At 35.5% G+C, this 22,595-nt stretch overlaps 2 protein-coding genes across 3 annotated transcripts; both read right to left on the minus strand.

Moving 5' to 3' along the window:
- LOC132110725 (splicing factor 3B subunit 5-like) lies at positions 1 to 1,024 on the minus strand. Its single transcript, XM_059517567.1, has 2 exons — positions 875 to 1,024; positions 1 to 512 (listed from the first exon to the last, which is right to left on the minus strand). The coding sequence occupies exon 2, from the start codon at positions 492 to 494 to the stop codon at positions 234 to 236; it is 261 nt and encodes an 86-aa protein (XP_059373550.1). The 5' UTR covers positions 495 to 512; positions 875 to 1,024; the 3' UTR covers positions 1 to 233.
- Positions 1,025 to 2,721: 1,697 nt separating this feature from the next.
- On the minus strand, positions 2,722 to 18,195 carry LOC132110724 (delta-type opioid receptor-like). Of its 2 annotated transcripts, none has more exons than XM_059517564.1 (3): positions 17,691 to 18,191; positions 6,487 to 6,848; positions 2,722 to 5,193 (listed from the first exon to the last, which is right to left on the minus strand). In XM_059517564.1, exons 1-3 carry the CDS (start codon positions 17,945 to 17,947, stop codon positions 4,661 to 4,663), a joined length of 1,152 nt encoding a protein of 383 aa, XP_059373547.1. In that variant the 5' UTR covers positions 17,948 to 18,191; the 3' UTR covers positions 2,722 to 4,660. The 2 variants fall into 2 exon arrangements, with proteins under 2 accessions (XP_059373547.1, XP_059373548.1); XM_059517565.1 differs by having other exon boundaries at positions 4,661 to 5,125; positions 17,691 to 18,195.
- Positions 18,196 to 22,595: the final 4,400 nt, after the last annotated feature.

The following is a 22,595-nucleotide window of genomic DNA, read 5'->3' on the forward strand; positions in this document are numbered from 1 at the left end:
TGCATTTGTGAAAGGGTATCAACTTTATTATCTTCAAAGACGCTTGTGGTTCAAAAATCTATACAAAATACCACAAAAAAGAAGCATAAAAAAAGAGCAAACATTGACTGGTTCACAAACAAGAGGATTCAAAGATCACCTACAACCCCCAAGTGTCTATGGTCTCTATATTTGATCTCCCTTCACTGAATGAACAAAAAACATCCTGCTTTAAGGACGGAGTCAAAACAGCCCTAAGCATCCTCAGGTTTGTCAGTAGGTGGACCACACGGCTGCAGCATCTTCTCCATCAGGTTAAAGCGAACCCGAGCCTTGCTCTCGTTCTCAGCGACAGCAAAGTAATTGAGAAGGTCGAAGTGGCCCATGTAGGAGCAGTATGAGTCTCTGTGCTGGTTAACCAGCCATTCCCACTTGCTGGTGTCTGCGTGTCCTGTGCCGATGTACTTCGACTGCAGATGCTCCAGCTGACTGTGGATGTTGTAACGGTCTGTCATCTTCAACTAACTGTGTGTCTGATAAAAAAAAAACAATAACACTAAAGGATGTATTGGATTCACGTTTTAAGTATTAAATGTGTGCGTGTGTGTTAAGTGTGGCTTTGAATAATGATACTAGACTCTTTTTAAGGAGGATAAATATTTGAAGTACAGTAAGTTACTCAGAAAATCGAAAAGCAAAACAGTTCATTAGTATGGATATGAAGAAAAAGAATAAAATAAATGCAAACCATCTGCTTGTACAACGTTGTGGACATTGAGTGTATTTACTATTACCAGTTAAGATAATTCGGCTGAACGGGTTACATTCTGTAAGTCGACGATACTGTAAGTTAATTTATTAGTGTTTAAAATTGTATTAGTGTAACGTTACTTACCTAAAGTGAAATGTGAGGAAAGTAAACGATTGATCGATCCCTTCAACAGTTCTCAGTGTTGTTATCTTAGTGGCTGTGCTGCGCGTAAAAACAGGATGTAACCGGAGCGGAAGGAGTTACTCAGAAATCTGTTGGTGTGGAAAACATTATCGCAGACAAGAGTTCCGCTCGGAAGAACCGCAGGCGTCCTGAAAGGTGTTAGTTTATTGCCTCAGTTCAGTATTTTCCCCATAGGGATTTGAAAAAAATAAATAAAAATCATAAAAGAGGTATAAGGCATTAACCAAAGCAAGCAGCTACATGGTGAATCTAAACATTACAAACTTTGATTTCAAGCAAAAATATCTTTGAAGATTGGACAAAAAGACAAAGGGATAATGCTTGATTACATAATTTGCAGTGCTTTTATGGAAGTAGACGGGCACTACAGTATGCTTGATATCATTTTTTCCTACTATCAAATTCAGTGTGCACTAGCACGATACAAACAATATGTCTTCAAAAGCAGATCATGGAGACATTTTTTATCATCCGCAATCAAAAATTGTCATATCGCATTCCCGTATTTCCAGAACATAAAAAATGGTTATAATTCAAGGACATATGATGATTTTATTTATATAATAAAAAGATTAACTGACATTGATTACACACACACACACAAAAGGGCTTTAGCTTACTTCCAGTTACATTCATTGAGATTATGTTGGTCACATCAAACAGATGTTCTGTTGGCAAGGAAACACTTTTAAAAAGCAGATCTCACGAAGATCATTAAGAACCTTGAAACCTTACATTTATTTGAAAAAAATGGATGCGAGACATAAATAGAATCAGACACTTGGTTTCATTTTGTCTCATTAATGCAATTGAAAGGAAATTACATGAGTAAACTTACTTCTGACACCCAATCTGTCACTGTCACAGGAAATATATTAGGGATGTATTGTGCATCAGTAAAAAGTCTAAAAAATACATGTTCCCAATAAAAACATAAACATTAATGCAATGTATGTGTGCTATCGGGGATATTTGTGCTTTCTCATAAGCGGTACAACCATCCACTATGAAAACACATGAGCTCTGTGTCACTGATCACAGTAATGATTTTCTCTTTGAATCACCATTATATTGTGTGACATTATTAGAAAGGAGAGATGAGAGCAGAGGCTTGTAGGAGCACTTGTCTTTTAATAGTAGCCTATAGTGTCAGTTGCATCCGTGGATATGTGATAACTGAGAACCGCACAATAAAAATAGTCATTATTGGCTCAAAGTCAACAGGTTTTCTTTTTTGACATATGGTTGGGGGTGTGAAAATCAGCCGTTTCTGACAGCCTCATTGATTTTAGCAGCACAGTGCACCACGTTTGGAGAGGAAAAGGCTTGAACTGAGAAAGGATTCAGAAAACCTGATCTCATGAGAAAAAAAGGAATTTGTTTTGTTTTGTTTTTTTGGGGGGGGGGTGAATTTGTAGAATTTGAGTTGTACTAAAAAATGTATATATATTTAATTTTTTTTAAAGAACACTAAGCATGAATGTCCACCCCGAAGATTAATAAAAGCGTCCAAATGAGAATTAATGTGAATTAATTACGAATTAATGTGAATTTGCCACTAATTTGCAAAGACATCAAATAGTTATGTATTGACACGAGAATGTGTTGCTTCTGAATAGAAAGCAACAGGTTCACCCAAAAAATAAATTTCTCTCATCATTTACTCTCCCTCATGTTGTTCCAAACCATTATGACTTGCTTTCTTTTGCGGAACAAAAAATATATTTTGAGACCCCATTGACTTTTACTATATTGGCAAAAACATGAGGGTGCACATGAGGGTGGAAAGGGAAGCATGATGCTAGAACTTTATTTTCTTTTAATTAGTTATTCAAGTCAAACCTGACGTGGAGGCAGTCAATTCTTTAGTTTTATTTTAGCACTGACTATATTACTATAATTTGGGGACACAAGGGAAGTGAGCCTATTCAAATGTTACTGACAAAGGAACAGAGGTGTTCTTCATTTGGTTCACAACAATGTGTATAAGCTCTTGCACACTCTGAACCATTTTGGAATTAATTAGATTACATTCAGTCGACTAAATTACTACATCCACAATCTTTATATTTAATTTATTCTCCGGGGCACTTTTTTCCTCTGCAGTCTATATAATCCATGTCAAACTTGAATTATGCTGTATTCATTATAGCTAGTGGGAGGGATGAAAAGAGATGAGCTGACATAAAGCTCTGGTTCCTTCATATGGGACAATCAATTAAAATGTTCTTGGTTTCATGTTATGGACTCCATCTCCTTGGTTAGGTTTAATCTCGCATTGCTGAAAAATATTCTGCGCTATAGGCCACACTTAAATGCGAACTGCAATTATGACCCGAATGACTGCCGCCCCCTTCTTGCCTGCTCTCCAGTGCTCTGCTGTTTCTCATGCCTTAGGTTATGTGCTGAGCAATCCTGAACATACTAGCTCTCTGTTCCTTGATTTCCCCGGGGTGTTGCAGCAAGATTGCATGTGGGGGGAAACTGTGCTTCAAAATGACTGAAATGGCAGCTCAAAGGCCATGATTATTTGATTTCAAAGAATTACAGAACCAAATTATTGGCCCCTTACAGCTGGCATGGATCTCAAACTAGATAAGAGATCCTGATAACTGAAAACAGCTGCAGTAGTCTTATATTGTGTCCAGGATTCTTTCTTACTAATAAAAGTCCTGGTAAGTGATTTTGATCTGCGAAGTGAAATGACCGGATTGGAAGTTTACAAGAACAGTGGTTAAAATGACAGCACCTTTAGAAAGGTTCACATTTACAATCAGGCTCTATAAAAATGCTACATTAAATGACATTTCAATGGACCTTTAGGCATATAAATCTCCCATCATTTAATGTTGATTTATTTTTTTCAGAGCCACTACAATTAACAACTGGCACAACACAAGACGTATCACATAAGAGTTTCATAACTTTTCATAACCATATCAAAACACTTATTCTAGTGTGAATGATTTATTTACGATGCAGCATACAGTATATAAAAACTTCTATAAACACCTGCACAGAGATCTTCAAGGGAATTTAGAGCATAAAACATTACATTTTTTCAGAATGTCTTAATGTGAGTGACAATCAGACATTTACATTTGACATTTACAAGTACAAGCACAATACATTTGTCACCACCGAAGCATGAAAATTATCCATTGTTGCAAGAGGCATTTCTTATTGTCCACGGAAAATCTGTGAAACAGTGCGCATGTCATATCCAACAGTCATTTGTGTTAAATACATAATTTACATTTTCTGTGATCATAAGTGAATTCTTACATTTTCTTTGTTCTACAAATAAAACAATGTTATGAGTATGAGTTATAAAATAATTATTATCATAGCTTTTTAAGTAACATTTAAATGTTAAAGGAGACTTAAGATGCAACTCTAAGAGGATATATAATATACAGTTCTTGAATGTTGGACTAACATAACAGATATGTCAGATGCATAGCTGTGAACATCACTGATAGTGATATAAGTTCAGCTTATTGGGATCGGATATCTAGTATATTTCATATTACACATTGAAAGTCACTTCAGCAGTCTTTCTCTGTACTAAAATTGTGAAACAGCTCTGGGAGGCCTAGTAAGCTTCAAGAGGCACAGCTCCTGTAGGTGAAGGTGTTAGACACCGGTGGTGATCTGTGTGACATCTGAGCTCATGTCAACACTGGGCTGGCAGCGGGACTCCAGTGATGACATTTCCAGGACTAGTCATACCTGCTGATTCGTCCTGTCTACTGTGTGGCCACTGGACTGGCCTTCCCGCTGGGGATTTCTGGTGCGTGTGGAGTTCTGGAGGTCCAGCACGGATGGACTGGGAACACAGAACTCTCGGAAACAGCGCTTAAAGTTCTCATCCAGGAAGGCGTAGAGCACTGGATTGAGGCAGCTGTTGGTGTAGCCGAGGGTGATGCAGAAATGCCAGGTGACGGTCTGCAGGAGGGAGCTGGGAATGGTCACCAGAGCCTTGATGATGACAAAGATGTGGATCGGCGTCCAGCAGATGATGAAAACCGCCACCACCACCAGGACCATTCTGGTGATGCGCCGGAGGTTTCGGTCCTTCTCCTTGGAGCCAGACAGCATGCGCACACTCTTCAGGCGGAGGATCATTAAGCCGTAACAGATGGTGATGATGAGGACGGGCATAATGAAGGCGAAGATGAAAACGCAGATCTTTAGGAGGTTCTCCCAGTACCAGGAAGGATGGGGAAAGAGCAAAGTACAATCAATGATGCCAAACGCTGTGAAAGTAAGAATATAGCACAGTACAATAACACAGTGAGTCATGTGAAAATCTATTCATATTTGTAAAGAAGACAGTCCTTCTGCCTTCTGCTACGGCTATTAAACCGCCTTATGATTTTCTTCCTAAATGTCTAGAAGTGACATCAATCTAAATTCACTCAATTACAATTTTCTGCCTCAACGCTTCTTTCGTGTCTGCAAAATTTGTGTTGCCACAGTAATAATACGGGATGTTATCTGTATTGAGGAAAATGTCTTAATATATTAAGAGGAGATCAAGCTAAGAACTGGGTAAGTGTGCTGAAGTACTTACAGGGTTGCAGAAAATCATGGTACTGTATGTTATATAAACAAACATTACTATCTGACATATTAACATTATATGCTAATGTATGGCTACTCGGTTTAAATTTAAATGTGTTCCATAAACCAATGCTTTTTTTAACAATTGTTTGGAAAAATTATTGTTAATTTACCATAGAATATCATTGTTGATTTATAAGGAAAAAGCAAAATATGTGTCTATAATGACATTTTCTTGAACAACCATCATAACACAAAATACGTAGATTTCCTGTTCATTTTGAATCAACATTACCAAAAAAATGACAGTGAGGGAGTTACTTGTGAAGAATGATTCGCTGATTGAGTCTGTTTGAAACTGTTAACTCACAAGTGTGACGCATTATGCTCATTGTAGTGAGCAGAAAAACACTGGTGTGCAATGCACTTTTTCAAGATGATATCTGACGAAAATGCAAATGACCACACATAGAGATTTACCCGTCTATTTTAAATTACTGTCATAGATTTTTAGATTTTGTCCAATTTGGATCATTTTAGTTGTAGTCTGGAGACTCTGGAGCACTTGTTGACGTGAAAGTATCTGTATCCAATATAGAATTTTGTACTAGCATGAGACCATTTTTTGCTTTGTGGAACAAGGCAATATTTCATTACAAAATGTAAAATTGATTTAAATTCTTTCACTGTCGATGGCATAAAGAGAAATGAAGAATTTATCAATTGCGCACTCACATGTCTTTGCAAACCTGTATAACCATTTTTCTTCTGTGGTACACAAAAGAATGTATTCTTCATTGGGGTTTTCCTACTTGCGTTATAAAACAGTTCAAAATATATCTTTAAAATATCTTCTTTTGTGTTCCACAGAAGGAATAGCACACAATATCACGACAGACATTTTATTTCTGGGAAAGCCATCACTTTTTCTGCAGTAATATCCAAATTTTATGTTGAATGTACATTGAATGTGGAGGCTAACATACAACTGCTGTGGTACTCAATAGTGGTGGAGGCCATGACCATGACAGGAAGACCGATGGCAGATGAAAGGATCCAGTTACACACGTTGACAATCTTAGCATTCCGGGGGGTTCTGAAGTCCAGGGCTTTAACCGGGTGGCAAACAGCAATGTAACGGTCGACACTCATAGTCGTGAGGGTAAAGATACTGGTGAACATGTTGTAGTAATCAATGGACATCACAATCTTGCACAGCACGTCTCCAAAAGGCCATGTTCCCATCAGGTAATTGACGCTCTGGAACGGCAGAGTGCTTGTTGCCAAGGCATCTGCCAAAGCAAGGTTGAAAATGTAGATGTTGGTCGCAGTTTTCATCTTGGTGTATCTGCAATGGATAGAAATAGATCAAGATCATTACATCAGCTGTGTTTATTAAAAAACATGTATTAAGGGAAAATAATTTTGATCAGAGTGAGTAATGGGGAAGTGAAGGTACTATAGAAATATTTCTCAGAAAAATACTGAAACAGAACAGACATGAAAGGACACCTCATATAGTACACATTTTTTCATATCACCGCCTAAAATGATTTCAGTTACAATACAAATAGTTCATCAAGCCATTAAGAAAGGTACCTTGTGAATCTTGTAATGTTTATGCAAATGTTAGTCTCAACGTGAATACCACTGGTAACATATTTACAAGCTTTTGAGAAGCTGTTTATCCAATTTAAAGGTATTATGAGGTGAGGTGTACAGACTCAAGGCAATATTCTTTTATGGATGATTTCATGCTAGTATATTTAGAAATGTGCAGGTTATATTTTAATAGGATAAATAACCCTCTAACAGAAAAGACCACGTGTAGAATGTACGTACATGGGTGGACAAATGATGGATGGATGGAGGGAGAGAAGAAGGGACAGATAGACAGATAGATAGATAGATAGATAGATAGATAGATAGATAGATAGATAGATAGATAGATAGATAGATAGATAGATAGATAGATAGATAGATAGATAGATAGATAGATAGATAGATAGATAGATAGATAGATAGATAGATAGATAGATAGATTGATTCACAGAGGCAATACAAACCATCAGATTCATAATACCGCTGTTGGAGTAGCTTGAGAGAATGGTTTGGGCACATCACTAGCACAGCAAGCTAATTACACAAGGCATTATTATTTAGAACTGAGTGGCGCATGTTGTGATGAAATGGAAAGATATCTTTGGTGCAGAAATATAATTTTCCAAGTTTTTGTCTGATGGAGAACACCATGAATAATGGAACAACAGGGGATCTTTCAATCGCTGAACAAAAATGAGATATTGATTTAAACAACAATTTAGTCTGGAATAATAAAAACTGAGTGCAAAATGGTTGCCTGCATTAATCTAAATACGTAAGCATTTCATGAAAGCTTTTCATGAATAATGCATAGCTCATGGAGACTTTTTGCACCTATTTTCCGTGTTTTGGTCTCTGGTCCTTGCTTAATGGGGAGTTCTGAGAAGTTATAAGAACTCACTTCCTTCCTTTATCAAGAAACCAATCTAAATGGTAAATTTCTTAAACTTTGTTTAGGAGAAAACTGCTTGAAAGCATAATTTCTTGGGAATAAGACATTTCTTTAGATGCTCTTGGATATGGCTGGTGTTCTTCTGTAGTAAACACATCCAGATGAAAGAAATACTGACTTTAAAGTCTATATGTTTGTTACCGTTCTTGGCAAGATAATAAATAAAAGATGAGCCATGTGCCAATCTGGACTATGAAGATACACAATTATTTGATGTATTGCAATAGCAGTGGAGATGATAAATCAACAGCATTAACACTGTGTAAACTACCATCTGATTATGGTTTGTCAGAGCTCCACTGTTTGACTTTCACAGAAATAAACATAAATCAGGACAAGGTCTAGTCTGGTCAAATATATACAGTCAACTATAAAAATGTAGCCAGTGTGTGAATAAAACAACTTCTGCAAAAACTGAGTGCAGTTGATTATTGCAGCTGCAGTTCCGCATAGCTGACTGTCACAGACCAAACTCAAGAAAACACTAGGCCAAAATCATGAACATGATCATAAACATGGACTGGCTAAGCCTTCAATTCCATTTACTGTACATGTCTCTTCCCATTCATAATAGGTTTCATACATTGCACTTGATTTAATGATAAAGAATAACCCATTGTGGGGAAAACGATTTGTAATTTCAGTATAGAAAAGAAGAAACATTAGCCTTATTTTCCTTGAAAATACAAATACTGTATATTATTTAAATAATAATTTTAAAATAGAGCACAAAAATTTAAATAGAGCACAAAGTCTGTGCTGATCACCATACATTCAAAAATCTGCAGTTAGAAACAATACACAATAATATTAACAGTTTTCAGCTTTAATTTACACATCACATCAGCATATTACATTGATTTCTGAAAGATCATGTGATAAAACTGTAGTAATGGATTTTGGAAATTCAGCTTTGCCACCACAAGAATACATAACATTTTATTATATATTTAAATAGAAAACAGTTATTTTACATTGTAATAATATTTCACAATAGTACTATTTATACTGCTTTTTTATTTTATTTTTTCTATTTTTTTTATATCAAATAAATGCAGTCTTGGTGAGCATAGAGCCATTTTTCCAAAACATTAAATCTTAACAACCCCAAATGACATTTAAATTAATGTTCACATAGTTTTTTATTGACAGTCATTTTTTGCATCTTTTACCTATATTATCTGTTAAATACTTACAGCCAGATATAGAGACAGAAAAGATTCAGTCAAGAGACTGATGTCTGGAAGATAGATGGAAATTAAATTAAATTAAATACATTTCAAATATATATTTTTTCTTCATTCTTCAAAAAAGTCATCTAAATATTTAGACAGCTGTAAAGCATCTATGAAATCACCTAGACACAACACTCCTGCCCATGGTGAAGTGGATTCATTCATCAAGTCTCATTCAAGGGCTCAGGCGGGCAGCCGTTACTAATGATTACCTTCTCATCCAAAGGCTCTTTGCACCAAATGATCACACCACTTATGTTTCCCACAAGCACTGACTAATGAAGGCACCTCAGGAATGCACTGCACCTCTGTACTTCACATTTAAAACATCTGAGGTGAAATGCCAGACCTTTGAGTCTAATCATTGAACAGAGAGAGTGTTATGAACACCACTTACTGGAAGCACATTAAAATTGTATACATCTTCCTTGCTGATTCGACATTGATGATCAACAGTATACAGTATGTTGTGTTTTGGATGCTGGTGAGCAGTTCTTTACAGAAACTCTTACTGTACACCTATGTCATCCCTGAAGCTTTATAAAGAAACCGAGAGAAGTTTACCAAGAGAATAAATGCATATTGGATAACATGCCTGGCAACCAAGACTTATGATTAACCTAGAGGAAGGTGTGCAGTATTGCTTGTGGAAAGTATTAGGAGTGTCATCCGCCAGCTCAGAGCAAAGTCCATAAGTTAAGTGAGGACACCTGCAGCTCTGAGATGAAGACGGGCACATGTGTTCTACAGTTAACACGTTCTACAGAGAGCTGTTAAAAGCAGCAGTTCAAGAATCAAAACACAGAAATGAAATACCTGTCATTCAGAAGTAGGGCTTGGTGGTATATCGAGTTTGTACAAAATATCGATACATTTTTAATAGGTGCAATAGAATAAGAGTGCAATAATTGTGTCATATGTGGTATTTTAAACCAAATTTTTAATCTAGTGAATGGAACCTCTGCCTTAAAAAGCATTATTTTTGTCTTTAGATTGTAATGTCATTTTAGCCCCTTTTTTGCACATAATGGATAGCATAACTTACTTTCACTATATTTGTCTTCATTGCCTTCAATATAAACAGTTTTTATTGGACAAAATTAAGCAGGATGTTAATTATTATTGAATAATTTTTTTACATTGAATCTTTACATTGAATAATAATTACTGATAAAACTGTATGAAGACAAACCAAAACAGATTAAAACATAACACCATTTCACTCATATTAGGCGGTTCGTTTAAATAATCCATTCATCAAAGACTCCTGAAGACTCACGTTTTCCAAAAAAATATCAAGCAGCACAATTGCTTTCAACATTGATAATTATAAGAATTGTTTCTTGAGTAATTAGAATGATTTCTGAAGGATCATGTGACACTGAAGACTGAAGTAATGGCTGGATTAATTCACTCATATTATAATTTTTTTCTTTCCCCAAAGACATTTTTTTGTAAATTACTTTTGTTGAAGAACATAACAGTGTAGTAACCAGGCAAATCAGATTTTGTTGTGAAAAAAACGAGGACTTGCTTGTTGCTAGGGAACACCAGAACATGTGCAGATTTCTTGTACCATTTACCTATGTGCAATCTGCTAAATTCCAGATATTGATTTAGGAAACACTTGGAACAAATTAACTTTATGGTGTTTGTGAATTAGATGCTGTACTAAAGCATTAACTCAGAATGGCATTTAATAGCCATGGGAGATGTGCATTACAAATAAAGGATGCTGACTCAAAATAACCAAAGCTTTGAAATTACATGCTGGATCTTGCTAAATTGTCTCTTTGAATTGATAGCACATATATGAAAAAACAACAGCCTTTAACTCCAAGCTGTCAATCCAAATGACAAGCTTCTAAAATGGGCATCAGCAAATGTTTTCATCTATAAAAGCCAGAAAGGAAGAAAGTGGGATAGAAGCAGATGAATAAATCAAAAGCTCCTTTTCTCTTTTTTTCATTATGTGCTTCTCATTTCAAAGCTTCCAAAATGGCAGAGGAAAATATTATAATGTAACCAAAATGGATCAAGACAAACTAATTTGGTGTGAGTCATGCATGAGTTGTCTATACTGATTCAGAACTAATCAAAGGTGACATTTACATTTAGAACGCCAGGCAGTCCCAACAACAACCAGCCAGCTTGTGCTGATGTTCCCATGCCAATCAGATGGCTGTCGGGTGCAGTCTAGTCATCTGTCAAGAATAAAGGTGCTGACAAATAGTGCTTTTGTGTCATTCTGTGGTTCTCAGAGGCTGAAGTGTCTCTAGGAATCTGTTTAGGCTTTGAACATGATTTATTTTCATCTACTAAATTCTCTGTTGCTGCAATCTAACTGCATTTGCTCTTTAGGTGGCAAACCCAAATCACAAATGAAAAAAAAAACTTTAATTGTAAAAAATAATAATGGTAAAAAAAAACTGAAAAAAAAGCTGTTTATTGATTCAAGATAAGTTCCCTTTACTACTGTATATAAATGGAAACAGTAAGTTAGAAAAAATCCTAAAATTTACTGTGAAAAAACTTAAACTGACATTCCCAGAATTCCCTGGGTGACACTCACATTGATGATATTTTGTTTACCTAATTGTGCTTAAACGTTTTTGGTTATTGTTTGTAGATTAATATGGAGCCCTGCACATGACAAGCAAGAATAAATAAATAAATTAATTCCCTCACTGTACTAAAACGTGTACACGATTACTATTGCGTTCCCTCAATTTACTATTGCATTCCCTCGATTTGCTAAATCGTGCGCACAATTTATAAATTGAGTGAACAAAATAGTAAATCAAGGGAACGCAATAGTAATCGTGTGCACATTTTAGTACAGTGAGGGAACGAATTAGTAAATCGTTCACACAATTTAGCCTACTATTTTTTTCCTGCATGCCATGTGCGCTCCGTAGATTAGGGTTTTATGTTACAACTTATGTTTTTAATTAATGTTCATTGCATTTTAGTGTTGTGTGTGTTTGTATGATGATGGTGTACAGTATTTGTGTGTATGACACTATGTGGACTTTCTATACATTAGTATTAACCTCAGATTGCTGAAAACCTACTTCTTCCTGAGGCCTTTTTTTCTATTATGTTATTTTGGTAGTTGTCAATATATGCTAAAGATACAGAAAAGATTTCCCTAGTGAAGTAGTCTTGCTAATTCTAATTTACTGTATTTTTACAAAATTAAGGCCCATTCAAACAATCAAAACTGGATTATAAAGATAACTATATTAGTATAGGATGATTTTTAAAACAATTTCTTTATTATTTTATTCTGGTAACCACAGCTTTTTTATTTTATTTTATTTTTAACAGTGATTTATCAAAAAGACAAAATATATATATATAAAACTGTAAAATAAGAAGTTTAAGTAATACAACATTTTGCTGATTACATTCCGCGATTACATTCCATTATTATTCATCAGCTAAGGCAAGCACTGTGGTTTTATCTGACACTGAATAACACATTTTTTTAATGATTCCACAGAGAAGCTTGACCTCAAATATTCTCATTTGGTTCATTCACACAGCGCAAGAGCTCCAGTCCAATGTCAAGCTGGATTGGCCAACAGAGCTCTATATCCACCAGTGAACATCCGTTCCACAGCATCGAGTTTCTGTCTTTTGTGCACACCGCACTGTGTGGATTATTCAGCAGTGACACTAATACAACCCGAATTCCGGAAAAGTTGGGACGTTTTTTAAATTTGAATAAAATGAAAACTAAAAGACTTTCAAATCACATGAGCCAATATTTTATTCACAATAGAACATAGATAACATAGCAAATGTTTAAACTGAGAAAGTTTACAATTTTATGCACAAAATGAGCTCATTTCAATTTTGATTTCTGCTACAGGTCTCAAAATAGTTGGGACGGGGCATGTTTACCATGGTGTAGCATCTCCTTTTCTTTTCAAAACAGTTTGAAGACGTCTGGGCATTGAGGCTATGAGTTGCTGGAGTTTTGCTGTTGGAATTTGGTCCCATTCTTGCCTTATATAGATTTCCAGCTGCTGAAGAGTTCGCGGTCGTCTTTGACGTATTTTTCGTTTAATGATGCGCCAAATGTTCTCTATAGGTGAAAGATCTGGACTGCAGGCAGGCCAGGTTAGCACCCGGACTCTTCTACGACGAAGCCATGCTGTTGTTATAGCTGCAGTATGTGGTTTTGCATTGTCCTGCTGAAATAAACAAGGCCTTCCCTGAAATAGACGTTGTTTGGAGGGAAGCATATGTTGCTCTAAAACCTTAATATACCTTTCAGAATTCACAGAGCCTTCCAAAACATGCAAGCTGCCCATACCGTATGCACTTATGCACCCCCATACCATCAGAGATGCTGGCTTTTGAACTGACGCTGACTTTTCCGGAATTCGGGTTGTAGTAACGCATTATAGCATACATAATTTTCAATAAAGGTTACCATTTTTTGTAATTTTTTCATCTTACCAACTGTAAACACATTTTATTTTTTCCAACTCATCTTTTAAATATCTTCTGCCAATTTTAGAGGCACATGTTCATTCTAAGATACGAACATGACCTCTGTATTTTCAGCACAGTAACTGAGTCAGAGAAAAAAACAACAACAAAGTAAAACAGTAATAACTTTTTTTTTGTATTGTATTGTCTCTCTTATTTTATATTATAGGCAAATACATTACTTGGAGGGATACAACCTCTCAAAACAACTTCCTTCCTGACAGAAGCCCTATTTACAAATGTTTTATAATGGATTGTGAGAACCATTAAGCTTGCACAAGGATCAATAAATATTTGTGACTACCGTCCCTTTTGTTAGCTCAGTATACATCATGAGAATATTTACCTGAAAATTCAGAAGTAGAGTTCAAAATGCTATATATTGAAAAGGGTGTAGAGAGTGGGCACTAGATTGAGTATAGCAGCTGTATGAAACTGAGGACATTCATCATTCAGTTATAGAGAGTACAGTATGAACTGATTAACACCTCTCTGTGATATGATTTTTACTTTTATCTTAATAATTGAATATTTTAGCTTCATTTGGCACAAATCAAGGGGAAAATAGAGATAAGGGACGGATATCGGCAAGCTTTTGATAAATAAAACAACTGAGAGAAATTGTGGGCAGTATTGATTTTTTTGTGCCTCATTGCTTTTCTGCGAAAGAGTAAGAACAGAACAGCTTTTAACCTTAAGTATATGAGAAACTAATTCAAAATTAATTGATATGTACAAATATGTACTTGAATTCTAGTATCCTTCAGCCTAAAGAAATATAACTGATGAATGTTTTCCACTTATTTCTCATTTCCTTGTAGCTGCAGGACACATGTAAAGGACGCAGTTATTGCCGGAGCTGAAATGTTGTAAACAATCGCATGAGCTTCTCCATGACAACGAGAAGCATATGCTATTAAGATGCACAGCATTTACCCTCTCTAAGCACTTAAAGGGGACGTACGATGCGATTAAAAATTTTCCTTTCTCTTTGGAGTGTTACAAGCTCTTAGTGCATGAAGAAGATCTGTAAAGTAAAGTCTCAATCCAGTTCAATCCAATTCTTTATAAAAGTTAAGACTTGTCCACGCCCCTGAGACACATTGTTTAAACACACCCCCAAATGTCTGCGTCACTGTTTGGGAAGATTTGCATAACACCGCCCAAATGTTCGAACACAGAAAGAAGGCGTAACTTTTATTCTCACTGTAGTATTGTTGCCACCGGTGCCATGTTGTGGAGATGCTGTGTTTTGTTGTGGAAGCGAAACTACTTTTTTTGGCCTTCCAAAAGAGGACGATATCCGCTTTGTCATACCTAGAGCCACGTTTAATAGGTTTTATTGGTTTTGTCTCTTCGTGCCGGGAGACGGCATCACACTATGGTGGGGGTGTAACATTTCCATCACACGCTTTTCTCGCTTTTCAGAATGATGAGCTTTGTAAAAATCGAAGCATTTCAGAAGGCAGGGCATAGAGAAGAAACAATATGTACATTATGTGGAAAATAATGTGTTTTTTAACCTTAAACCACATAAACACATTGCATTACACCAAATAATGTTCTTTTTAGCAACGTCATATGACCCCTTTAAAATCAATTTTCTGCACAACTGTGAATGTTTCTCCCTTGCAAGAATGTATGAACACTGGATGCTCAGCAAGTTAAAACAGGAATCCAAAAGATTGTGGCTCTTTAAGGTCCAATTTCCACTTTGTCAAGCTATGGAGAAGTGAATTCAAATGTTGAACAGATAAAAAACTTTTTTAGAACACATTTTACGGCTTTTTTTAAAATGAGTGCTGTAGTATAAGAGGGTTGGTTTTGGTACAAGTGTAACACAAAAAATGTGCAGAAGCAGGACTTGAAGGAAGTGCCTTTGATCTTGACTTTGTATGTAGGATGTTCCTATGTGTTTTAGGCAGTGTTCTGAAATAAATAGATTTGAATTCCACAATAGAAGCAACTACATACATATAAACAAGCTGCAGTTATACAATTGAAAATGGTATGCTAAAATTTTGTTAGCTATTTACACTAAGTATAAAAAAGTCACAAAAGCCAAGTTGATGTTTGGGCCAAGTATAATAGCAACAAGTATTATTGGGGGTTTCATTCCACGACAACACTCCAGTTTGGAACCATAAAAGGATAGTTATGTCATCATTTACTCACCCGTCGTTTCAAACCTGTATGACTTTCTTTACTTTGTGGAATGCAGAAGATAATTTTCAAAATGTGTATGTGTGTGTGTGTGTGTGTTATTTTTCACCTTGGTTTGGACCTCATTAACTTTCCGTGAATGGGCAAAAATAGTTCTTCAAAATGCTTTTGGTGTTCCACAGAAAAATGAAAGTCAAACAGGTATGAAACAACATGATAATTTTTTTTATGATAAATATTCCTTTAAAGCAAAGTGGTTTCCAAGCTAGACCAATTTCTAAACTCTTTAGATAACCGTATGAAAGGAAACACGGTAATGTACTTTTCAATCTTTTATTTATTTCTCTCTAGGCTTATTTTATTACCACATGATGGGGGTTGATAAACCGATCCCAGACTGCAGTCGGCTCATTAATCACAGAAATAGATTGCACCTACTGGGCTATGCTTCCCACTGTAGACAGCTGCCTCTAAATCTGTGATTAGTTGCTCATAACCTCTAAGAAAGTACTGAGTCTCCAAAAAGCAAAGAAAATCAGATGACCTTATGTAGAGGTTAATGGTTCATCAATTAAAAACAAATTTCTTGATTCCTGTATGTCTTTACACTCCATATCTGCTAATTTAAATAACATGAGCAAATATGAATCTGTTTAGGAAGTGGATATGAAGGTTGTATTCAGCATCTTAGGCACAACATCTCTGAATTAAGTAATGTGTGCGTGATCTGAAATACAGTGCCACATATTTAACCACAGTTCTCTAAGACAAACAAGCCCCCACCACCTTATTGAAATTAATTCAGTTGTGTTTAATTACTCTATTGATTGCATCCTTCCCTTATGCCAATGACTGTAATGCTAGGTTAGGATCAGGTCAGATGTGTTTGCAATGTGTGGTTAAATGAGGCAAGTCCCAAAAACACCTGAGTTAACAGCTGTGAATTGTAGGTGCATGAAACATCACGGGCATGTGTACAAACACACTGCGCTGGTGAAGCTTAGAAGTGTAGATAACTTCACCTGATTTACTGATCCATCCATCCATCCTATCTGTCTGTCTATTTTACTTTTTTCATTTATATTTCCTTTGCATTTTTTTGTATCCATTATTAGCCATTCAGGTTCTGCTGCATTTCAGCACCGAAATTCGATGTGAAGCATCCATCCAGTTTTGTTCCATTTTCTTGTTCTTCTACATACAAAATCTCTCCTGAATGTCAATATGTTACTTAACACTTGTGACAGAGAAGTACTCGTACTTTACCATATCATATAGAGTGTGAAAGGGTGTTCTCATCTCCCGTACGCTGACAGGAACGTAATAGAAATGCGTGCGCACTCAGCTTTTCACTCGGTGCGCACCATTTTTATCAGTGGATGAAATACAGCCTATAGTGCCGACCTGAAAAGCATTTGTATTTTATAAATAAGAAGCATACATATTTTATACAAACATATATGAACTACAGCAAAAGATTAGTTTTATATATATATTGATTCTGAACGACTGAACGCAAGAGAAGAGGAGTTTCTGCAACGATCGTGTAGTTTACAAATCAGAATCAGAATCTCTTTTAACATGTCACTTTTTGAAAAACTAAGAAGTAGCCTAATTAAAAGCAGCTACCTATTTATCCTCTAAAGGGGCTGTTTAGAGGGAGCCATCACTCTCGGATGTGTTCTGCATCCGCTATAGGTAAAACAATTTAGGTTACCTGCGCACCATTTCTTACCTTATAATCACATACATGACGAGGACGTTGCCCACCAGTCCCATCACACAAACTATAGAGTATAACGCAGTGATTATGATGGCCACTATCACAGGAGTTGAGCTTTTGTCCAGCTCAGCCGTCCTCTCACATCTGGAGCTGTTCATGCTCACGAGACTTGAGCTGTTGCTGAAGTTTCGGCAGAATACGCTGCTATTCGACATCACTGGGTTAGAAAGCGCATAAAGTAAGTCCGAGATGTTTCCACTCGTCTCCATGGCAAGTGCTGCAAGGCTGAAATTCGCTCGAGTTTATCAATCACGTTCTGTGATATCGATACCTGTCCGACTTCAGAGTGTTCTGAACCCCAACGTTCTGCCTTCAGACGGTCCGCTGCTCTTGCAAGTATAGATACCGGTCTCTTTTATTTATGAATCTGTCCCAGCTGTTCTTACATTACCCTCGTGAAATTGTATCGAGCGTCTGTCATAGCGCGTATTCGCATTTTATTCATCGAAATGACGTCACATATATATGCACATGACTAGAGGCTTACAGCAGTCGCTGATTGCTTTCCAGTTCTTCACTTTCTCATCAGTGAAGCTCTATGAATTTACAATCACTCTTCTGCATGTCCAGCTGAGTTTATGGATTAATGCTATATTTACAGAATGCGAATTAGTTGACTCCCCAATTTGGGATTTAAATCCGCAAGAGCAAGTCAATGCAAAAGGCCGGGGGTCCTGAAAGTAGCCTGCATACCAATTTTTTTTTTTTTTTTTTTTGTACATATAGCTAAATATGTTGCTTTCGACAACATCAAATATTAGAATACAGGTTTAATCATACAGTGCATATACTTTCACCTGTCTGTATATAAATAGTTTAATTAAATTTATTCATATTTACTTCATTATATATTTATTTGTATTAATATGTCACAAAACTTGACAGCCCACATTAGTCTCCTCAAACCACGCATACCACATTTTACACTAGATAAAAAACCAAAAAAAAAAAAAAAAACATAAATGATCTCTGGGGGAGTACCTTTTTTAAAGGTACAAATTTTTACCATTTAGGTACTAATATGAAGTCTACGTTTAAGGTACCAGTATGCACCCTTTAGGGGTAAAAAAAAAAATACAAACGAGTACCTTTTGAAAGGTACCGCTCCAGCGACAACTTTTGTATCTTTGTCTCTGAGAGTATATAAATGAGTAAATATAGACGTATAATCATATATTAATCTAGGTCAGCTGCATGCAGATAATTAGACTTAACTGTTGTAATAAATGTCAGATTTAGCTTGGCCACATTTGGTATAAAATAACTGGGCTGATATATTTCTATAGCTGTATCTTTGTAGCTAGTGAGTGATGTTAGTGAGCGCTGTCTGTGATTGCTTGTGACTTTCATCATTTCTTCTCATGTCCTTCACAGCTAAAAGAGTTCATTTTTCACTTTAAGACTTCAGCTAAATAATTAAAAAAAGATCAATAGTTAATTTATTTTATTGAGACAAAATACATTAATAGAACTTGTTGATGTTTCAAAATCAATACACACATCATTACTATATATATATATATATATATATATATATATATATATATATATATATATATATATATATATATACACACACAGCTGCAAATTAGAATGCAAAAAAATAAAAAAATTAGAATTTTTTTCGTAATTCAACTCAAATTGTAAAACTCATGTATTAAATAAATTCAATGCACACTGACTGAAGTAGTCTTTGGTTCTTTTAATTGTGATGATTTTGGCTCACATTTAACAAAAACCCACCAATTCACTTTTATTATTCACAAATAATGTATGTATGTATGTAATGCAGGACCTTTGGATTTTACATATAAAACAATGGTCTCCATGACTGCCACCTGACTCTTCTTTGAACTTAACATTAAAGTTTTTTAATGATGTATATGGGCTTAAAGGCATAGCAGTTTTACTGATGGTCTTTAATGATTGTAATGATTTGTAACAGGCCACTGAATCCAGTGAAAGGTACAGAGCAAAAAAGCACTCTGAGCACTCCTTCATTTTAATATTTTTATGTATCATGTAATTCTGTTATTAGTATCAGATGTCAGATGTTAGCTGCAAACTAATCTAATAGTAATCGATTTTAATTATGCTAATATAAATTTCTGTGAAATCACTTTCCTTTGAAAACGTTAAATGAAAGAAATTCTATTCTGAGGACATGTTGCATGAGCATTGCCCAGCATTACTTGAATGTAATTTCAAGTATGATCCATCATGCAGAATCAAATGTGCATAAAGGTGCAAAATAGAGATGTGACATAAATTAAAGGAATCAAATTATCTTCTGTCTCCTGGGTTGCTGAAACAGTAGTTGCACAAATTATATTTAACAGAAGTGCACACTGTTCACATAAAATAATTTCTGCATACCTTTGAGGAGAGCCTGTGATTCAAATTTACTGCAGACAGATCTTTTTCAGTCATTTTCATTTTGGGGGTAAGCTGATCCTTTATGTTAACGGAGATTATACAGGATGCTATGTTGTGGTATTTTTTTCAGTTAGAAGGGTCTATTGTCAGTGACCCATGTGACCCAAGATCACAATGGATGGTCCGATAGCTGTAATTAGAGCTGAACACCATGTTTCTTTAAAGAAGCTACTGTAGTTTATATAAAGGAGCTGACTGACCTCCACTCTTTCTCACTCAAATGCTCTAATCTTTTTCACAGCAAGACTGTCTTTTTACAGAACACAGGATTTAGTGGCACCTAAATCTTCCAATTCTTGGAGTAAAAAACACTCCCATAATATAAATGGTGGCTTGATTTATCTCTCAAGAACAAATTAAAGTTTAATATAAATGATGATGTTAATGAGTCAAACAATTTACAATCAAATAATTTACAAGGGTAACACACTGGCAAAGGTTTATTATTGCTTCCCTTTAAATACACTGCCTTTTTGAGTAAAATATTGAGCACCATGATTCCTGATCTTTTAGCCAATATACACAGGCAGTGGTGCATTGAAGTCTAAAATATTAAATATGCTGAACTGACATCTCATTTTAGACCTTTCATGTAATTTAGAACTGGCAGGCCTGCTTCCAGCTAGAGCAAATCAAACCTATTCAAACTGAATTAGAAGCTTTGCATTGTTACAGAGTGAAATTATAATAATTAATGATGACTTGTAATAAAAGTATATTTATTTACCAGTATGTGTGTGTGTGTGTGTGTGTGTGTGTGTTGAAAAAGGCACAAATGCATTAGGCTAACACTTGAATATGAATATTTCTTACGATACTGTCCAAACTTTTCAGTTTTATGTGTCAAATTGCTCTCAAATTACATTTGTTAAATAGACAGATGCTTAATCAGATCTAACAAATCACAAATGATAAAATTGGCACCATTCTGCTGCTGCTTTGGTGTGTAGAGAAAAATGCCAGTGCTCTGAATGTTCGGCTGTCATGAGTGGCAGAACAGTATCTCTGTTGCCATGGAGATGAGAACATCCAAGGTGCACCTAAGCAAAGCTTAAAATCCTGTAAATTAGAGATAATTTGTTTAAATGTCCATAAAACAAGGGGAAATACATTACCTGGCGAGCTTTCAAAGCCATTTTTCTCTCAAGGATTGTGTAACTTTGGTTATGAAAGGCATTATGAACTACATCACGAGGAATGCCCTTATGGACCCCACAAAACGTGGTGTTTATTATCGTTAAATTCAGCCACATGCCAAAAAACAAAAACAAAAAACCTTATTCTATTATGAAATAATATAATAGCACAACTCATTCAAAAGTAAAATACAGTAGCCCTAACATGTTCTATTATAATGTAATAGTAATAATCACAGGTCATTTGTTTCATTATTTATATTGGGTTTCCTTGTTACGTTTAATATATTGTGATCAGGTTTTTAATAACTAAATAGTGTTCAAGGCATAATCTTATTTATTCAGCTCTTGGAATAAATAAGAGAAAAGGAAACCACTCCTAATTCTTCCTGAAGTCAAAGAAATGCCATACACACACAGTATTGCTGATCAAACAAAGCCATACTTATTCTACATGCATAAAATAAAGGCGAAATGTAGAACATACATGGAATGTAAAACTGGACTGTAATTAGTCCTTTCTCTGTTAACAGACTAATTTAGTGCGTGCCTGTTATTCAGAGTAGATTAAAATGAACTATAACACTTAACCTGCATACATTTATGTCATGTTCATTTTTATTGAAAGCATTTATTATGTTAAAATGCTTTTAAAAACTTGTGGCCTAAAGCCTCTGGCCTGGAGGACAACTTCATATAGCTAATTTGAGTTTAATGTTATTACACATTTGGGAGTAAATTAAATGTTAATGGAATGGCTCTTTTGATGAGAAAACTATTTACCTCATACTTCAGCAATGAGACAACTTGAATGACTCTCAGAAAGCAGCCCTGATGCACTTTAATCATTATTCTGGGGGTTGTTTCCATGGAGGCCCGTCTGATCAACTCTTCCAGCAAACATGCTGTTGAACATGAAGAGGACTGTTGAAGAAGGTACAGTAATCATCCAATTAATAAATATACAGCCTGGCTTTTTAGATGTGTGTTTTTATAACTATTAAGGTAAGATTGAGTAATATTCCCCCTTAGGCAAGATCATAAATGGCACAAAATCTCATCCTATCACATTTAATGAATGGCCATGCTCTTCTTAATTTTGTCATTTTATCTGACTTTCATCATTTGTGAGATTTGCCCAAACTCTTTTGAGGATAATTGATCTCATTTTGAGTATTATGTTGAATTTTAAAAGTTTGATTAAAAGAGTGATTTGGGATTAACTGCAAGGTGGGGAAAGACAACTAGCAAATATTTATATTTATTTCCGCCAATAACACATTGG

Source organism: Carassius carassius, chromosome 30 (genome assembly GCF_963082965.1).
Source record: "Carassius carassius chromosome 30, fCarCar2.1, whole genome shotgun sequence".
Lineage (NCBI taxonomy): Eukaryota > Metazoa > Chordata > Actinopteri > Cypriniformes > Cyprinidae > Carassius > Carassius carassius.

Coding starts and splice junctions, on each gene's coding strand:
- LOC132110725 (XM_059517567.1), bottom strand. CDS start 494: ATGACAGACCGTTACAACATCCACAGTCAGCTGGAGCATCTGCAGTCG.
- LOC132110724 (XM_059517564.1), bottom strand. CDS start 17,947: ATGGAGACGAGTGGAAACATCTCGGACTTACTTTATGCGCTTTCTAAC. Junction 6,849..17,690: donor GTCATGTATGTGATTATAAG/GTAAGAAATGGT, acceptor TATCCATTGCAG/ATACACCAAGATGAAAACTG. Junction 5,194..6,486: donor TATTGAGTACCACAGCAGTT/GTATGTTAGCCT, acceptor TTACTTTCACAG/CGTTTGGCATCATTGATTGT.